The sequence below is a fragment of the Quercus suber genome, unplaced genomic scaffold, assembly GCF_002906115.3.
Source record: "Quercus suber isolate HL8 unplaced genomic scaffold, Cork oak 2.0 scaffold_1136, whole genome shotgun sequence".
NCBI lineage: Eukaryota > Viridiplantae > Streptophyta > Magnoliopsida > Fagales > Fagaceae > Quercus > Quercus suber.
The window spans coordinates 12963-28964 of NW_027070539.1; the positions used below are offsets into that span (position 1 = coordinate 12963).

The 16002-nt window shown below is 34.0% G+C and overlaps 1 protein-coding gene across 1 annotated transcript; it reads right to left on the reverse strand.

Annotated features, from left to right (window-relative positions):
- Positions 1-318: 318 nt before the first annotated feature.
- On the reverse strand, positions 319-11800 carry LOC112004526 (heat shock cognate 70 kDa protein-like). Its single transcript, XM_065769387.1, has 3 exons — positions 11584-11800; positions 4337-5829; positions 319-483 (listed from the first exon to the last, which is right to left on the reverse strand). The coding sequence occupies exons 1-3, from the start codon at positions 11798-11800 to the stop codon at positions 340-342; spliced, it is 1854 nt and encodes a 617-aa protein (XP_065625459.1). The 3' UTR covers positions 319-339.
- Positions 11801-16002: the final 4202 nt, after the last annotated feature.

Genomic DNA, 16002 nt, shown 5'->3' on the forward strand with positions numbered 1-16002 from the left:
TTTTCACATCAACTGGCTTTTCTAGGTAGAACTTCTAGTTTGCCCACTTTCATTTTATTTTTACCAATTAACACTTCACACCATACAAATTCGATGGTGTAGCTAATACTGAAACAGAATTCAATAACACCAAGCTATCATTAGCTATGGGTTGATCAAGGCCTGAATCAAAATCCTTATCATTGGAACGAAAAATTAATAATAATAAAAATTAAAAAAATGTAGTAAAAATAGTAACATAGTGTGAACCATTACATCCATTTAAATGATAGGATGCCACGAGTCCAAATAACTATTCCTTTGTTGGAAGGGGTTGCCTCAAATCTATAATTGCTTTCCTTAAATCCAGATGGAATTGCAAATGCTCATGAGTAATTTCAGCTTGTCATGATACAGTTGTGAATCCACGAGCTGGTGGTCATCTAACCATTGAATCACCTGTTCAATCGCATCTTCAATCTTTTTCTTAACTGCAGGGTCAAGCTTGGAACCAAACTTCTCATCATTATAGTATTCCTCATTTTGTAGGTAAAGTTCTCCACAGCTTCCTTAGCCATAATCTTCTTCCTGTGATCATCATCTTCAACCTTGTATCTCTTTGCGCTCTGGACCATCCTTTCAATCTCTTCATGGGACTGTCTCGACCTATAATTAGTGATACTGATCTTCTTCATCACACCAGAGGTCATCTCCAGGGCAGAAACGTTCAAGATACCATTGACATCAATATCAAACCAAACTTTTATTCGAGCAACACCCCTGGGTGCTGGAGGAATACCATAAAGAGAAAATACCCCCAAGAAGTTGCTATCCGTAGTTCTTGCTCTCTCACCCTCGTAAACTAACTCAGCTACAGAAGTTTGGTAGTCATGCATAGTTGTGAAGATTCTCTCCTTCTTGGTGGGAATGGTGGTATTCCTTGGAATCAAAACAGACATCTCCTTTTCCTGATATGCTACATCAAGGGAGAGAGGGGTGACATCCATGAGTACGATGTCTTGAAGTTTCTCATTTCTCATACCAGACAAGATTGCAGCTTGAACAGCTGCTCCAGAAGCTACAGCCTCATCCGGCTTAATGCTCTGGCCCTCTGGCAAAGCTCCGCTCCATTAAAAAAAAGTACTGCAACAACTGCTGCATCTTAGGAATTCTGGAAGATCCATTCGTAACAACGACATCATGGACAGAACTCTTGTCCATCTTAGCATCAGTCAAGCACTTCTGTACAACATCAAATTACCATATTTCTGTCATTTTGATGTAAGACAAAATCTACAATTTAATTTTTGTAATTATTTAATTTTGATATTTTTATGTAAAAAATGTTATTTTAGGCTTAATTGATTTTTTTTTTTTTGGATACAAGATAGAATTATACTTTAGCCTAATCTAAGTGTATACGTACGTGAAGCTCGCTCCTGAAAACTTGAACACCAGCCCTTGCCCCTCACAATACTTGTGGAGTGACCATGGCACAAAGGGTGTGTGGTGGTGGCTTAATTGATTTATTTTCTTGTTTTTAGGTGTTTTTAATGATTTTTAAGTCAAATTTGATTCCTATTATGGTTGGGTATTAATTAGGACTTATTTTAGATTTTTTTTTTTTTTTTTTTTTCAACTATCAAGTTTTACGAAGCCTTTAAATAGGTCTTTAAATCTATAAACGTTTTTCCAGTATTATTCTTTAAATAGGTCTTTAAACCTGTAATGGTTTTTCAGTATTATTGATATTAATAAAAATTCAAACTTTTGTCTATTGTTTCTCTAATAGATTCCAACACCCTTTCTCCTTGTGGATTCAAGGAACTCTCGTGGATTCAAGATTATTTTTAGAAGCAAACGTGTTTTGTTTCTTATTTTCTAGAAGTAGCTAGGTGTGTTTTGCTTCTTAACGTTTCCCATTCCGCATCAGTTGATATCAGAGCCTTGACTTATCCGGGTCTAAGGCTAGCGTATGAGATGGTAGCAATTCCAGTGACAGAAAACTTAGCAAGTATTACGTGACGTACAACTAACACTCACAAATATCTTTGCTAGGATGCTATCGTTGAAGCATGAAACAATAGGGATAATAGTCGTGGAGACATACCTCACGGGCAACCTATTGGTAAGCAAATTTCATATAGGCTTTACAAGAGAATTGAAAGTTTTAATGGTTATCTTTATAAAGTAGATTTTCTTGATTGGTTACTTGATTTAGAGGATTTATTTGACTATGAGAATATTTGTGACAAGAGAAAAGTTAAACTTGCTTTGTATAAACTTATAGAGTATGTCCTATGTTGGTGGGAACAAATACAGACTAATAGAATTTGACAAGTTAAAGACAAAATTTGCTCATGACCAAGGATGAAAAAAATGCTTGCTATCAAATTTTATCTTTTAGATTGTGATGAACTTCTGTCGTATACAAAATAAGATTATTTTTTGCCAAGAAGTTCACACTTGAATTATTTTGGAGAACTATATATTTGACCATTAAGAGAAGAATTGTTTGTTGAACACCACATTTTTCTTGAAGAAAATATAGAAGTTTATGAGGAAGTTCATGAAGATCTTATTATAAAAGAAGAACCTAAAATCAAGATTGTGAAGAAGATTAATGAGGATCATATTATAGAGAAAGATATTGAGGTCGAGATAGTAGAGACCATAAAAGAAGAAATTATAGAGGAAGTTGTCAACGATCTCAATGAAGTTAAGTTAAATGATTGCAATGTTCAAGCTCCTATTATTTTGGTGGAAGACACCGAAACAAAGTTTATTGATTTTATTCGGATGGAAAGATTTGATTTGATCATTGACACTTATTTGGTGAATATTTTTAATTGCATGAAGTTCAAGGGACAAGAAGTTCAAGTTGCCAATTAATGACTTTTAAGTTTGGTAAGAATACAAAGAAGATGAAGTATTGAAAGTATTTGTTCTCTTGGCATGGAAGATTTCATATTTCAAAAATGAACTCAAGGACAAGTTTGGGGTCTGATGTAGGACAAAATCAACAATTTAATTTTTGTAATTATTTAATTTTGGTATTTTTATGTAAAAAAGTTATTTTAGGTTTAGTTGATTTATTTTCTTATTTTTAGGTGCTTTTAATGATTTTTAAGTCAAATTTGGTTCCTATGGTTAGGTATTAATTAGGGCTTATTTTAGAATATATTTTTTTGTCTGTTAAGTTTTATGGAGCCCTTAAATAGGTCTCCAAATCTAAAAATGTTTTTCAATATTATTGATATTAATAAAAATTTAGACTTTTGTCAATTGTTTCTCTGGTGGATTCCGAACCCTTTCTCCTTATGAATTCAAGGACCCTTGTGAATTCAAGGAACCCTCGTGGATTCAAGGATATTTTCAGAAACAAACGTGTTTTGTTTCTCGTTTTCTAGAAGTAGACATGTTTTGCTTCTTTACGCTTATGCATCCTGCATCACATTTAAATGTTGAAAGTTTGGAGGATTGCTAGGTTCGATTAAGCAATATTCCTGCTAAACAATTTAGTTAGGCCTTTCATCTTTTTAGAGAATCAACAATTTAGTTAGACGGACCTACTACAATTAATTGGCTTGAATTAGACTGTTTCGGTTATCAAAGTTTTACAATACAAGCGGATGGCAATATCTAGAAACAAAATGACATAAGATAATGGGCAAATGAGAAACATGGTAGGGTGCAGGAATTTATTGTGCTCCTGGATCTCTGAATAAGTATCCGTTATTAATGCCAAGGCCAAACATTTTTCAATTGTTTTCACCTTTCACTCTCACAAAAAAATAAAATAATAAAATAATAAAAAACTGTTTTCACCTTTATATGTGATAAGTTGTGATTGGAGTATTAATATTTTTACATTACTCCACCATAGATTGCATACACATCGCAACAATCCACATTAGCAGTTGTGAAATTTTTCTCCCTAAACTAATGATCCATTTGGTATTAATGTAGGAAGTAGAACGAAGCTGTAAAGGTTTAGTACTAGATCTTTTTGATCTAAAGATTTCTAACTAAAACGAGTTTTAGCCTTTAGAGCAATATTATAATATTTTAAATTTATTTAAAGCTATTTGGTAATCAATCGCTAAAAGGATTTAAGACACGGGCAAGAAAACGCTAGAACAAAATGTAGTCAAAATAGTAACACTGGTGACATAGTTTGAAGTTCCAATACATCGTGCTACGACAAACTCTTTCACTGTCATCTTTGTGTTGAATGGGATTGCAAATACTCTTGAGCCATTTCAACTTGTCATGGCTTTAAATCCATGACATGGCGGTCATCTAATGACCATTCAATCACCTGTTCAACAGCATCTTTAATCTCTTTCTGAACTGCAGGGCTAAGCTTGGCACAAATATTCTCATCATTGACAGCATTCTTCATGTCATAGGCATAGTTCTCCAAATCTAACTTAGCCTTAACCTTCTTCATGTGATAGTCATCTTCAGTCTTGTATCTCTCCCCGTCCTGGACCATCCTCTCAATCTCTTCATTGGATAGTCTCCACTTGTCATTGGTAATAGTGACCCTCCTTTTCACACCAGTGGTCTTCTCCTCCGCGGAAACATTCAAGACACCATTGATATCAAGATCAAAACAAATAATTACCTTTCCAACACCCCTGGGTGCTGGAGTAATGCCACAAAGATCAAATTCTCCCAAAAAGTTGTTATCACAACATCTTGCTCTCTCACCCTCATAAACTGAAATATTCATAACAGTCTGGTTGTCTGTGAGGGTATGGAACACCCCCTCCTTCTTGATGGGAATGATGGTATTCCTTGGAATCAAAACAGACATCACCTGTCCTTCAATCTCTGTACCAAGGGACAGAGGAGTGACATCCAAGAGCGTGATGTCTTGAATTTTCTCATTACCCATTCCAATCACGATAGCAGCTTGAACAGCGGCTCCATAAGCAACAGCCTCATCTGGATTAATGCTCTTGCAGAGCTCCTTCCCATCAAAGAAGTCCCGTAACAACTGCTGCACCTTGGGGATTCTGGAAGAACCACCCGTAAGAACAACATCATGGACACAACTCTTGTCAATCTTAGCATCAACCAAACACTTTTTCACAAGCTCAATACACTTCCTGAACAAATCCATGTTGAGTTCCACAAATTTGGCACAAGTAATAGTTGAAAAGAAATCAATACCATTAAATAAACAATCAACTTCAATAGTAGTCTCAATTGCAGAAGAAAGAATCCTCTTTGCTTTTTCACAAGCAGTTCTTAACCTTCTAAGACCTCTGGAATCTCCACTAATGTCCACCTTGTGCTGCCTCTTAAATATTTCAACATAGTGCTTTAACATTCTGTTATCAAAGTCCTCACCTCCAAGGTGAGTGTCTCCAGCAACGGCCTTCACTTTGAAGACACCCTTCTCAATGGTAAGTAGCGAGACATCAGCAGTACCACCACCCAAATCAAAAATCAACACATTTTTCTTGCCAATGCAGCCAGACTTCTCAAGACCATATGCAATAGCTGCAGCAGTTGGTTCATTGATTATACGCAAGACATTCATGCCTGCAATGCCTCCAGCATCCCTTGTGGCCTTACGCTGGGAGTCATTGAAGTAGGTAAGGACAGTAACAACTGCATTCTTCACAGTTGTGCCCAGGTAGGCTTCAGCCATCTCACGCATCTTTTTGAGCACCATAGATGAGATTTCCTCAGCAGCAAAACGCTTCTCTTCACCCTTATAGTTGACCACAATCATAGGCTTATCACTAGGACCTTCAATGACCTTAAATGGCCAAAGGTTGATATCGCTTTGAACCAAGGGATCACTAAATCTCCTACCAATCAACCGCTTTGCATCTGCAATACAATACCCTCTTAAGAAAAAGATACTTCAAATAGAAGAGGAAAAAAATTATAAAACAACAATGAAGCAGAAGAACCGGGAGGTTCTGCTTTTCCTGATTTAATAGAATTGAGATTTCCTTCAAAAAAAAAAAAAAAAAGACACAAGAACCAGAAATTAAGTATTGATTCTTTGTTGACAACTATATTTAATTCGTGAATTAAGGGAATGAAAGAGGACATTTTGTAGTTCACATCATAAGACTAATAAAAATATAAAATAACAAGGGAGGAAACAAAAAAAAATTGGCACATTAAAAGGGTATTGGACCAGAAAAGGACACTCCCTGTTTAAAGGGTATTGGACTTTAATGGTGTTGTTATCAATATGGAATTTCTATTGATCCTCGAAGTTACATATTTATAAGGGAAATTGCAGTATTAAAAATAGAAAAGAAAAAAAAATGGTAATCTGATAATATTCATTAAAAAATTAATAAAATTATAACAATTAAATTTAAGATTCGTATGATGACTTGCTAAAAAAAAAAAAAACAAAGCGAGTCTTTACATATTGTAACACCTATGTTAAGGGCACGTTTTGTAAACTGTAATGGTAATTACATAGGAATAGGAATAAATATTATAAAGAATACAAAATGCTGTAATGTAATGCTTATTATTATTCATTTGTTTGATGACAACACAATAATAGAACCTTGAAGATAATGAAATGAAACCATTTTAAATCAAACTTAAGATATATTTTAGGAAATATCTTACTCATATAATTATATTTCCTAAAAAATAACATTTTTTCAATTTGAAAGAGAGATTAGTTATTTTTTATGATTTTTTATTTTCATAATTGTTATGTGCATATAGAAAGTTTGTTTATTTAGAAATATATTAATTGTAGAAATTAATACACCTACTAAGAAATAACTATTACGTCACTTTTAAAGATGAATAGTTATTCTTCATTTTATAGAATAATTATTCATAAAGAATAACTATTTCTTGTAATAAAAACATAACCAAACTACTGAATAGCTAAACTATAGGAATAATTATTACATTATAATGCCTATTACAGTCTGCCAAACATACCCTAACTATCTTAAAAAATAATAATAATAATAATACGCACTTGTGATGAGACTCTTTTTTTATTTTGGGTTTAGTGTCATGATTTTTCATTGTCCCAATTTTTGGATTATGACACTAAACCCCCAACAAATACCAAAATCATGTTGCTTTGAACTGAAAAAAAAAAATTAAAAAAAAAAAAAATCAGCACCCACAAACCAATCTTCTCAACCTTATTCCCAGAGTTTTAATCAATTAGACAAGATCAACTCTCATGATCACCACCAGTTGATCATTCTTCTCTTTGAGTTTCATAGAGTCCACGTCTGCATAGCAAATGAAAGATATATAAAAGTCTAGAATTTGACATATTAATGATTTAGTTTTTAATATGTGATTTCGCAAGAAAATATTCAATGTAGTGGGCATATTTTATAAAAACTTTTTAAAGATTCAATGATTTTTTTTTTTCCTGAGAAGCAAAAGATTCAATAACTTGGTGACCTAGCATGCAGGTGAATTTAAACAGAAACAGTGTTAATCTTATGAGTCACTTTGAAAAACAAAATGAATGAATGAAATTTCTAGACAGGCATTAATAGAAGCCAAGATGAAGAAGTATAAATGAAGGGAACACAAAAAAAAAATAAAAAATAAAAAAATAAAAAAAAATCTCATTTGTCATATTTTTCACAAAAAATTACATGCAAAATTATCGAATTAAAAAAAAATGAACAGTTTGACATCAAAGAAGAGAAATAAGTACCAAATAAATAGAAAATTGTCATGTGGCAAGAGATAAACAAATACAATATTTTAAAATAGCAATTGAATGTAAGAAATAGAAAACTAAAAAACAGGAGAAGTAAAAGAAGAATATATGCTTATATACTTATCCGAATAATCTTGGAAGTCAAGTAATCAAGTCTTTTGTTATTCCAGTTTAGTAATATTCTATTCAGGTTTTTTTTTTTTTTTTTTTTTTTTGATATTTCCAGAAGAAAAAGATGAAGATGAAGGAGGATACAATGTGAAACTTAAATAAAATAAAAACCAAATAAGCAAAAGAAGTTAAAGAGAAGTTTAAAATTTTAAATTTTATAGTAAAGCAGTTTCTTAGGTGTAAAACATGGAGAGTAGAATTCAAGCAATTTGTTAGGAGTAAAATGTGGGAGTGGAATTCAAACGTTTAAGATTTTTTTTTTTTTTTTTAATTCGTGTTAATTTTTTTTTTTTAATTAAAAAAAAGGGTGGCCGGGGTAGTTTTTTTTTACAAAACGTAGGATAGTTTTTTTTTTTTTTCCTCAAAATAGAAACGTGGTAGATAATTTTTTTTTTATACAACGTGGCTTTTTTCATTAGGTTTTCTGTTTTAAATTTTTATCAATTTAAGATTTTAAAACATTTCTTATGATTTAGCGATAAAGATAAGTTTATTAAATTAAGGTATTTCATTAGTTTTTTTTTTTTTTTTACTCAACTTGAGGTTTCTTTTTAAGAATAAAATATTAGAAACGTGTGTTAGAATAAGTGGGTTAGTGGGAGTATTCCTATTTTGTAGGTAATGTTTTTTTTTTTTTTTTTATAATTTATCTAAAATTTAGGACTTTTTAACTTGATAATTTTATATGTCTAATCCTACTATTTAAGCTTTACAAAATGGTAAATTTGAGGACATTTTGGATATCAAAATTGAAAAATCCAAACAGGGGAAGCTCCTTAAATAATAGTACTAACCTCATTATACGTGCCAAAAAAAAAATCTATTTTTATTTTGAAAATCTAATTTATAAGTGGATAAAACAATTTAGAAATTAATAGTAGAGGGGTCCTATTTTTTAGGCAATGTTTTAGCGGGAGTTAGAATTATCTTTTTACCGAATTGTCCATTAGTTTTGTCTCTACTTAAACATAAGAGTGTGATGGTATTTTTAAACTAAAAAATAAAGAATCCAAACAAGAGAAGCTCCTTAAATAACAGTATAGAAGATGTGTAATAAAAAAAATTATTTAAATTGTCAATTTATATATAAAAAAAAATGTTTCCAACTATGGGAATGTGGATACTCGTCTTTTTAAAAAGGGAATCTACACCACTGGCTCCTAGTTAATTTCTAGACAATATTAAATTTTGAAAAGCTTTATGGACAAACAATAGATGTACACTATTAAGAGAACAATAAATATGTGCTACCTCTTCTAACATGAAAAGTAAATCTCAAAAGGAATTAAATTAGCGTGACTTACTTTCTTCTTCTTTTTTTAACTTGGTTAGAAATCCTTAAATCTAAACCTAGGTAGCTAACATTTATTGTGCTCTTGGATCTCCAAATAATTATCCCTTATTAATACTAAGGCCAAACATTTTTCAGTTGTTTTCACTATTATATGTGATAAGTTGTGATTCGAGCAATAATATTTTTACATTAGTCTACCATAGATTGCGTACACATCGCAACAATCCACATTAGCGGAAATGTTGTCACTAAGCTAATGATCCACATGGTATTAATGTAAGAAGTAGAACTTTTTTTGTTTTGTTTTTTAGAATTAGGCAGTAGAACTAAGCTGTAAAGGTTTAGTAGTAGAGCTTTTTGTGCTAAATAGTTCTAACTAAAAAGAGTTTTAGCGATTACAGCAAATATTAAAGTATTTTGAAGTCGTGGAAAGCTATTTGGTAATCATTACATCCGTTGCAAGAAAACGCAAGAACAAAATGTGGTCAAACGTAGGTGACACAATTTGAACCATTACATCCGTTGCAATGATAGGGTGCTATGACGAACTTTTAATTATCATCTTTTTGTTGCATGGGATTGCAGATACTCTTGAGCCATTCCAGCTTGTCCTGATACGGTTTTAAATCCACGACATGGCGGTCATCTAATGACCATTGAATCACCTGTTCAATGGCATCTTTAATCTCTTTCAGAACTGCAGGGCTAAGCTTGGCACAAATATTCTCATCATTGACAGCATTTTTCATGTTGTAGGCATAGTTCTCCAAATCTAACTTAGCCTTAACCTTCTTCATGTGATAGTCATCTTCAGCCTTGTATCTCTTTGCATCCTGGACCATCCTCTCAACCTCTTCATTGGACAGTCTCCACTTATCATTGGTAATAGTGATCTTCCTTTTCACACCAGTGGTCTTCTCCTCCGCAGAAACATTCAAGATACCATCGATGTCAAGATCAAAACAAACTATTACCCTAGCAACACCCCTAGGTGCTGGAAAACAGGAATTGTAATATTTCCCAACAAGTTGTTATCACAAGATCTTGCTCTCTCACCCTCATAAACCAAGAAATCTACAGAGGCCTGGTTATCAAACACAGTGCAGAATTCACCCTTCTTCTTGGTGGGAATGGTGGTATTCCTTGGAATCAAAACACACATCTTCGGTCCACGAATCCCTACACCAAGGGACAGAGGGGTGACATCTAAGAGTATAATGTCTTGAATTTTCTCATTACCCATTCCGGTCAAGATAGCTGCTTGAACAGCGGCTCCATAAGCCACAGCTTCGTCAGGATTAATGCTCTTGCTGAGCTCCTTCCCATCAAAGAAGTCCTGCAACAACTGCTGGACCTTAGGGATTCTGGAAGAACCACCAGTAAGAACAATATCATGGACGCAACTCTTGTCCATCTTAGCATCGGCTAAACATTTTTTCACAGGCTCGATACACTTCCTCAACAAATCCATGTTGAGTTCGGAAAATTTAGCACAGGTAATAGTTGAAAAGAAATCGATACCATTATATAAACAGTCAACTTCAATGGTTGTCTCAATTGTAGAAGAAAGAATCCTCTTTGCTTTCTCGCAAGCAGTTCTCAACCTCCTAAGAGCTCTGGAGTCTCTACTAATGTCCACATTGTGTTGCCTTCTAAATATCTCAACAAAATGCTTTAACATTCTGTTATCAAAGTCCTCGCCTCCAAGGTGAGTGTCTCCAGCCACGGCCTTCACTTCGAAGACACCCTTTTCAATTGTAAGGAGAGAGACATCAGTAGTACCACCACCCAAATCGAAAACCAACACATTTCTCTTGCCAATGCTACCAACCATCTTGTCAAGACCATAAGCAATGGCTGCAGCAGTCGGTTCATAAATTATGCGCAGAACATTCAGGCCTGCAATGCCTCCAGCATCCTTTGTGGCCTTACGCTGAGAGTCATTGAAGTAGGCTGGGACAGTAACAACTGCGTTCTTCACAGTTTTGCCAAGGTAGGCTTCAGCTATCTCACGCATCTTTATTAGGACCATAGATGAAATTTCCTCGGCAGTAAAGTGCTTCTCTTCACCTTTATAGTTCACCACGATCATAGGCTTGTCACCAGGACCTCCGATGACCTTGAATGGCCAGAGGTTGATATCATTCTGAACCAAGGGATCACTGAATCTCCTACCAATCAACCTCTTTGCATCTGCAATATAATACCTTATTAAGAAACGATGCAATATAATACCTTATTAAGAAACAGATACCTCAAATAGTACTATCAGACAACACTGAAGCACAAGAAGAAGCAAGATTATATATTCATAAGTGAAAAACAAGTTTTTAGGAATAAAAACACATAAGTGAAAAACAAGTTTTTAGGAATAAAAACAAATTCTTTCTTTAAAAAAAAAAAAAAAAAAAAACAATTGTTCACTGGGGAGAGAGGAGATTACCAAAGACAGAGTTAGTGGGATTCCTAGCAACCTGATTCATGGCAGGATCACCGACCAAGCGTTGGGCAGAAGTGAATGCAACATAGGAGGGTGTGGTCATGTTTCCTTGATCATTCGCTATTATCTCTACTCTATCATTTTGCCACATTGCCACGCATGAATACGTTGTACCCAGATCGATCCCAATCGCCAGGCCCTCTTCTTGGTTGTTGGCCATTGTTGTCCTGAGGAACCACAAGTTCAAAGACTTGGTAATTATTAGTTAACAAAATTTAGGTAAAAAAAAAAGGCTTTTTGTTTGAATGGACGGACAAACTCCAAATCAATATACTTTGAGCCCCGTTTATAAAAAACGTGGCTTCAGCTTAGACTTTGAGCCGCGTTTTTTAAACCCGGCTATAGACCCCCTGGAGCCGCGTTTTTTAATGTTGAGGCCGCGTTTTGGGGTAGGACTTCAGCCGTGTTTTACAAAAACGCCCCTACATGCCATCCTAGTTTTTTTTTTTTTCCCGAATATGTATGGAGCTGCGTTTACCAATGCAGCTCAGTGTATGGTTAGAGCTGCGTTTGACCACTAAACGCGACTTCAACATTAAGTAAAAAAAAAAAAAAAATCAGAACTCCACAGATGAAAAAAAACCCTCAGCTCTCAATCTCAAAAAACCTCTCGACTACTCTCTCGATCTAAATCCCTTCCTCTCAACTCTGAAACACCTTCCCTCACTTCCACCCTCTCTGAATCCTGTTCGTCCTTCCGGTCTTCCCTCCTCTCTCCATTCCCTTCTCATCGATCGTAACACACACACACACTCTCTCTCTCTCGAACTCTCAATCTCACTGAAGCCACTCTCGCAAGGCCGAGTAACAGTAAGTTTAAAATTTTTTTTTTGTTTTGCTTTGTGTTTTAGGGTCCCCATTTTTGGTTTAGGGTTTCAATTTTAAGGTTTACCGCTTCGATTTTCGATCTAGGGTTTCAATTTTGGGTTTAAATGTTCAATTTTTCCCAATTCGTTCTAGATTTGGATTCAATAATTAGGGCAAAGGAAATCAGGTTTTAATATGTGACTTTGTTTTGACTTCCTTTTACATTTTCCAATAGCGATGCTTGTGATCCAGATATAGAGAAGGAGGAGAAAAAAACCACTACCACCGGTAAGTTTTTCTTTTTTTCATTTAATTTGGTTGGATTGATTTTATTTACGTATTTGGGTAACATTAGGTTTTCATTTGATTCTTTGAAATTTGGGTTATATATGATTTTGGTTTGGAGTAACAAAACCAATTCTGATTTTTACCCTTTTGATTTTGTCAGGGAAATTGAACAAGGTGGCTCTGGATCAGCTTTCTGGGTTTGATACCAGAAAAACGGTGCCGTTGGTTGCATTGGCCAATTACATTGGTCGTACGCAAACGTAATATAGGTATTCTTATCTTTTGGGACTTACCTTTACAAAATTATAAATTTCATTTTTATGAAGTAGTAGTTAAAAAATTTGTGGGATTTCATCAGTGTTTGCTTGTTCGTCGTTGTTTCTTTTTTTTTTTTTTTTTTTTCCTGAGAAGATAGTGAAGTAGTTGATTGTATAGCTAAGTGAACAATGATATATCTTATATGTCGTGCATGAAGCCTCCAAGTCATACATGCATCACTTGTCTAACATATTTTGACTATAATTCCTTCTAATTTTCACCCACCACCCTTTTGTGTGGATTTATATTTTAGGCATTGATCAAATTAGTAAACTATACTTTTCATGATTGCTATCCATGTTGCTGAGTTGACTCAGAACAACCTTTAGTTCCTTGTTGTCACAAGAGAAGGGGTCTAAATAAGTACCAATATTGTTTGGTAGTCCCTTAAAAGTGGTTTCAGTGTTAATCTTGGTGGTGGGTGGGTTTGGTTCCATTTTGGTCATGTGTGTGAAAAATGAGCTGGTTTGGTTGTGGTTTTGGTTTTGGTTGAAAATGGAGAAGCAGGGCATTTGCTCATACTCATCTGCATGGGCTTTAGGTTGGTCAAAATTGATGTAAAAGTCCATTAATGCTGGGAGAGTTGAAGAGCCCGTGTCATCGTAGCAATTTCCCATGCTAGGTTTGGCAGCAACTTCTCTATTTTTGTAGAACACCCTACACAACACCCAATCCTCCTGTGCATACCAATAAAAAAAATGAGTTACATTAGTATGCTGATGCTTTTAGACTCATGATAGAAGAGACCAAAATTTAGGAACATAGTTTCATTTTTCAATGTCATCTACTATTGCAGTCCTAGAGAAGCAGGGAATTTTGCACTTTATGATAGAGCAACCGAGTGACATTATTCCGTGCTTCTTCTTTTTTTTGGTGGGGACTGCAATGGCAAAATGCAAAAAGCAAACTATAGCCCGCTGATGAACTAAATTTATTTTCTTAATTGTTAGTCTTGAATGACCAGCTCGCAAAGAGGAAGTTAGGTTACATTACCATTGGTGTATGGCTTACATGTTTCATGCAAAATGGCAAAAAATTCAGTAAACTACATATCACCTCAAGATTGGCCGATCCGATCACATTTATTTAATAATATTTTCATTGATACATTACATATATATAATATCTTACAATTGAAGTGTAGCATATATTAATTATTGTTACACTTCTGTTAAGTTATATTAGTGGTCATATCATTATTTTCTTTTCATCCTATATATATAATTGTAACTTACCAATCATAATAGGATCATCACTTTTTATTACCAAGACTTTTTATATTCTTAAATCTAAATATAACTTATAATAGAAAATACGAGTAACACAAACATTTTGGGTGGAGACACTATTTATTTATTTTTAGTTTATACTCACTTGAAAAAGAAAAACTTGTTTTTCACCACTATGTTTTTATCCATATGCTAATGTAGCATTTAAGGCCAGGTTGATGGGTTTAGTTCTGTTCCTACTTAGAGAACCATATGTTATTTTCATCAATTTAAAGAGATAGAGATAATAAACACCCACTTCAGTCCAATTTAGTCAATTTTGGTTCAATTAGGTCCACTTCGGTCCAATTCAGTGCATCCAGTCCACTTTGGTCCTTCTGGTCTATTTCAGTCCCTTAAGTCCAATCCAGTTCAATTCAGTCCATTTGGTCCAGTTGCTTCCATTTCGTTCCAATTTTGACCACTTCAGTCCATTCAGCCAACTTTGGTCCACTTCGGTCCATGTCGGTCCATCCAGTCCACTTTGGTCATTCGGTTTTTTTGGTCCATTTCGATCCATTTCGGTCCCTTACGTCCGCTTTAGTCCATTTGGTCCAATATGGTCCTTTTAGTCCATTAGGTCCACTTTGGTGCATCCAGTCCACATCAGTCCAATTCAGACCATTTGGTTCAACTCGGTCCATTTGGCCCAGTTCGGTCTATTTGGTCAACATAGTCCTTTGTTCCCAAATAGACACTTAGCTGTTTTGAGCATACCTGAGTTAAGTTGAGTCTAAAATGATTTGGTTGAATGGAGTAAATGATATAGATTTTGTGTTGTTTGATCCTTAATAATAATAATAATAATAATAATTAAGGTGCATATATAACATATCCAATTTTATCGGGAAATTTTGAAGCTAAGTGCTAGTAAAAGTCATGCTAATAAACTATTACTAAAATTTCAAAAATTAAAATAAAATAGTCATTTAACATAAACAAGTGGTGTGGGACTCACGTGCTTGATAATTTGGCTAATATAGTATTTTTTTTTTATCTCTAAAGTTTATATGAAATTCGTATAACATGCATGCTAGATTCTTTATTAATTGTTAAAAATAAGTTTAACACTTCGAATAAAAATTAACTAGAAAAAAAATTTTAGTTAGAAAGTGTTTTTAATAAACTTCTTAGAAATTAAGTATGAAAAGCTAAATTAATGTAAATTTTAGGGACTGTATATGAAGTAAGAACGATCCACAAATGGTTAGGCCCACGAGGAATACAATAGAAAAGATGAACTATATATGGTGGTTTGGGATATTGCAAGATCCTAGGAGCTGATGCAGCACTTCTCTGTATGTATTTGAGTTGAGTTCGGTAGCTGAAACAAAAGTAGATGGTGTTGCATGGTATAATGAATAGGTTACCAGAATACATTGTCTCATATGGAATGAATGAAGCAGAAAAATGAGGAAGAATTGTGGATGTATGTACAACAAGTAGTTTGTTGGCCTATATCCCCCAGTTGATTTGTAAAGTCAATTTTATATATTCTTGGACTTGGATTTCATTATCGTCAGCTAACTTGTTAATTATATTTATCTCCACTAGCCATTGATTGAAAATCAAAGTTATATGCACTAGACCAAGAACAATAAACTAGTATATAGACTTACATCATATGCTTAAATATAATACTAAAAGGATCTTCTTAGGTCAGCTACCCATTATGATTTAA

Excerpts from the sequence above, each read along its gene's own strand:
- LOC112004526 (XM_065769387.1), bottom strand. The coding sequence starts at position 11,800 with ATGGCCAACAACCAAGAAGAGGGCCTGGCGATTGGGATCGATCTGGGT. Across the intron at positions 5,830-11,583 it reads TCCCACTAACTCTGTCTTTG|ATGCAAAGCGGTTGATTGGT; the intron begins GTAATCTCCTCT and ends ATTGTATTGCAG. Across the intron at positions 484-4,336 it reads TTTGTGCCAAGCTTAGCCCT|CTTGACCCTGCAGTTAAGAA; the intron begins GCAGTTCAGAAA and ends TTTGGTTCCAAG.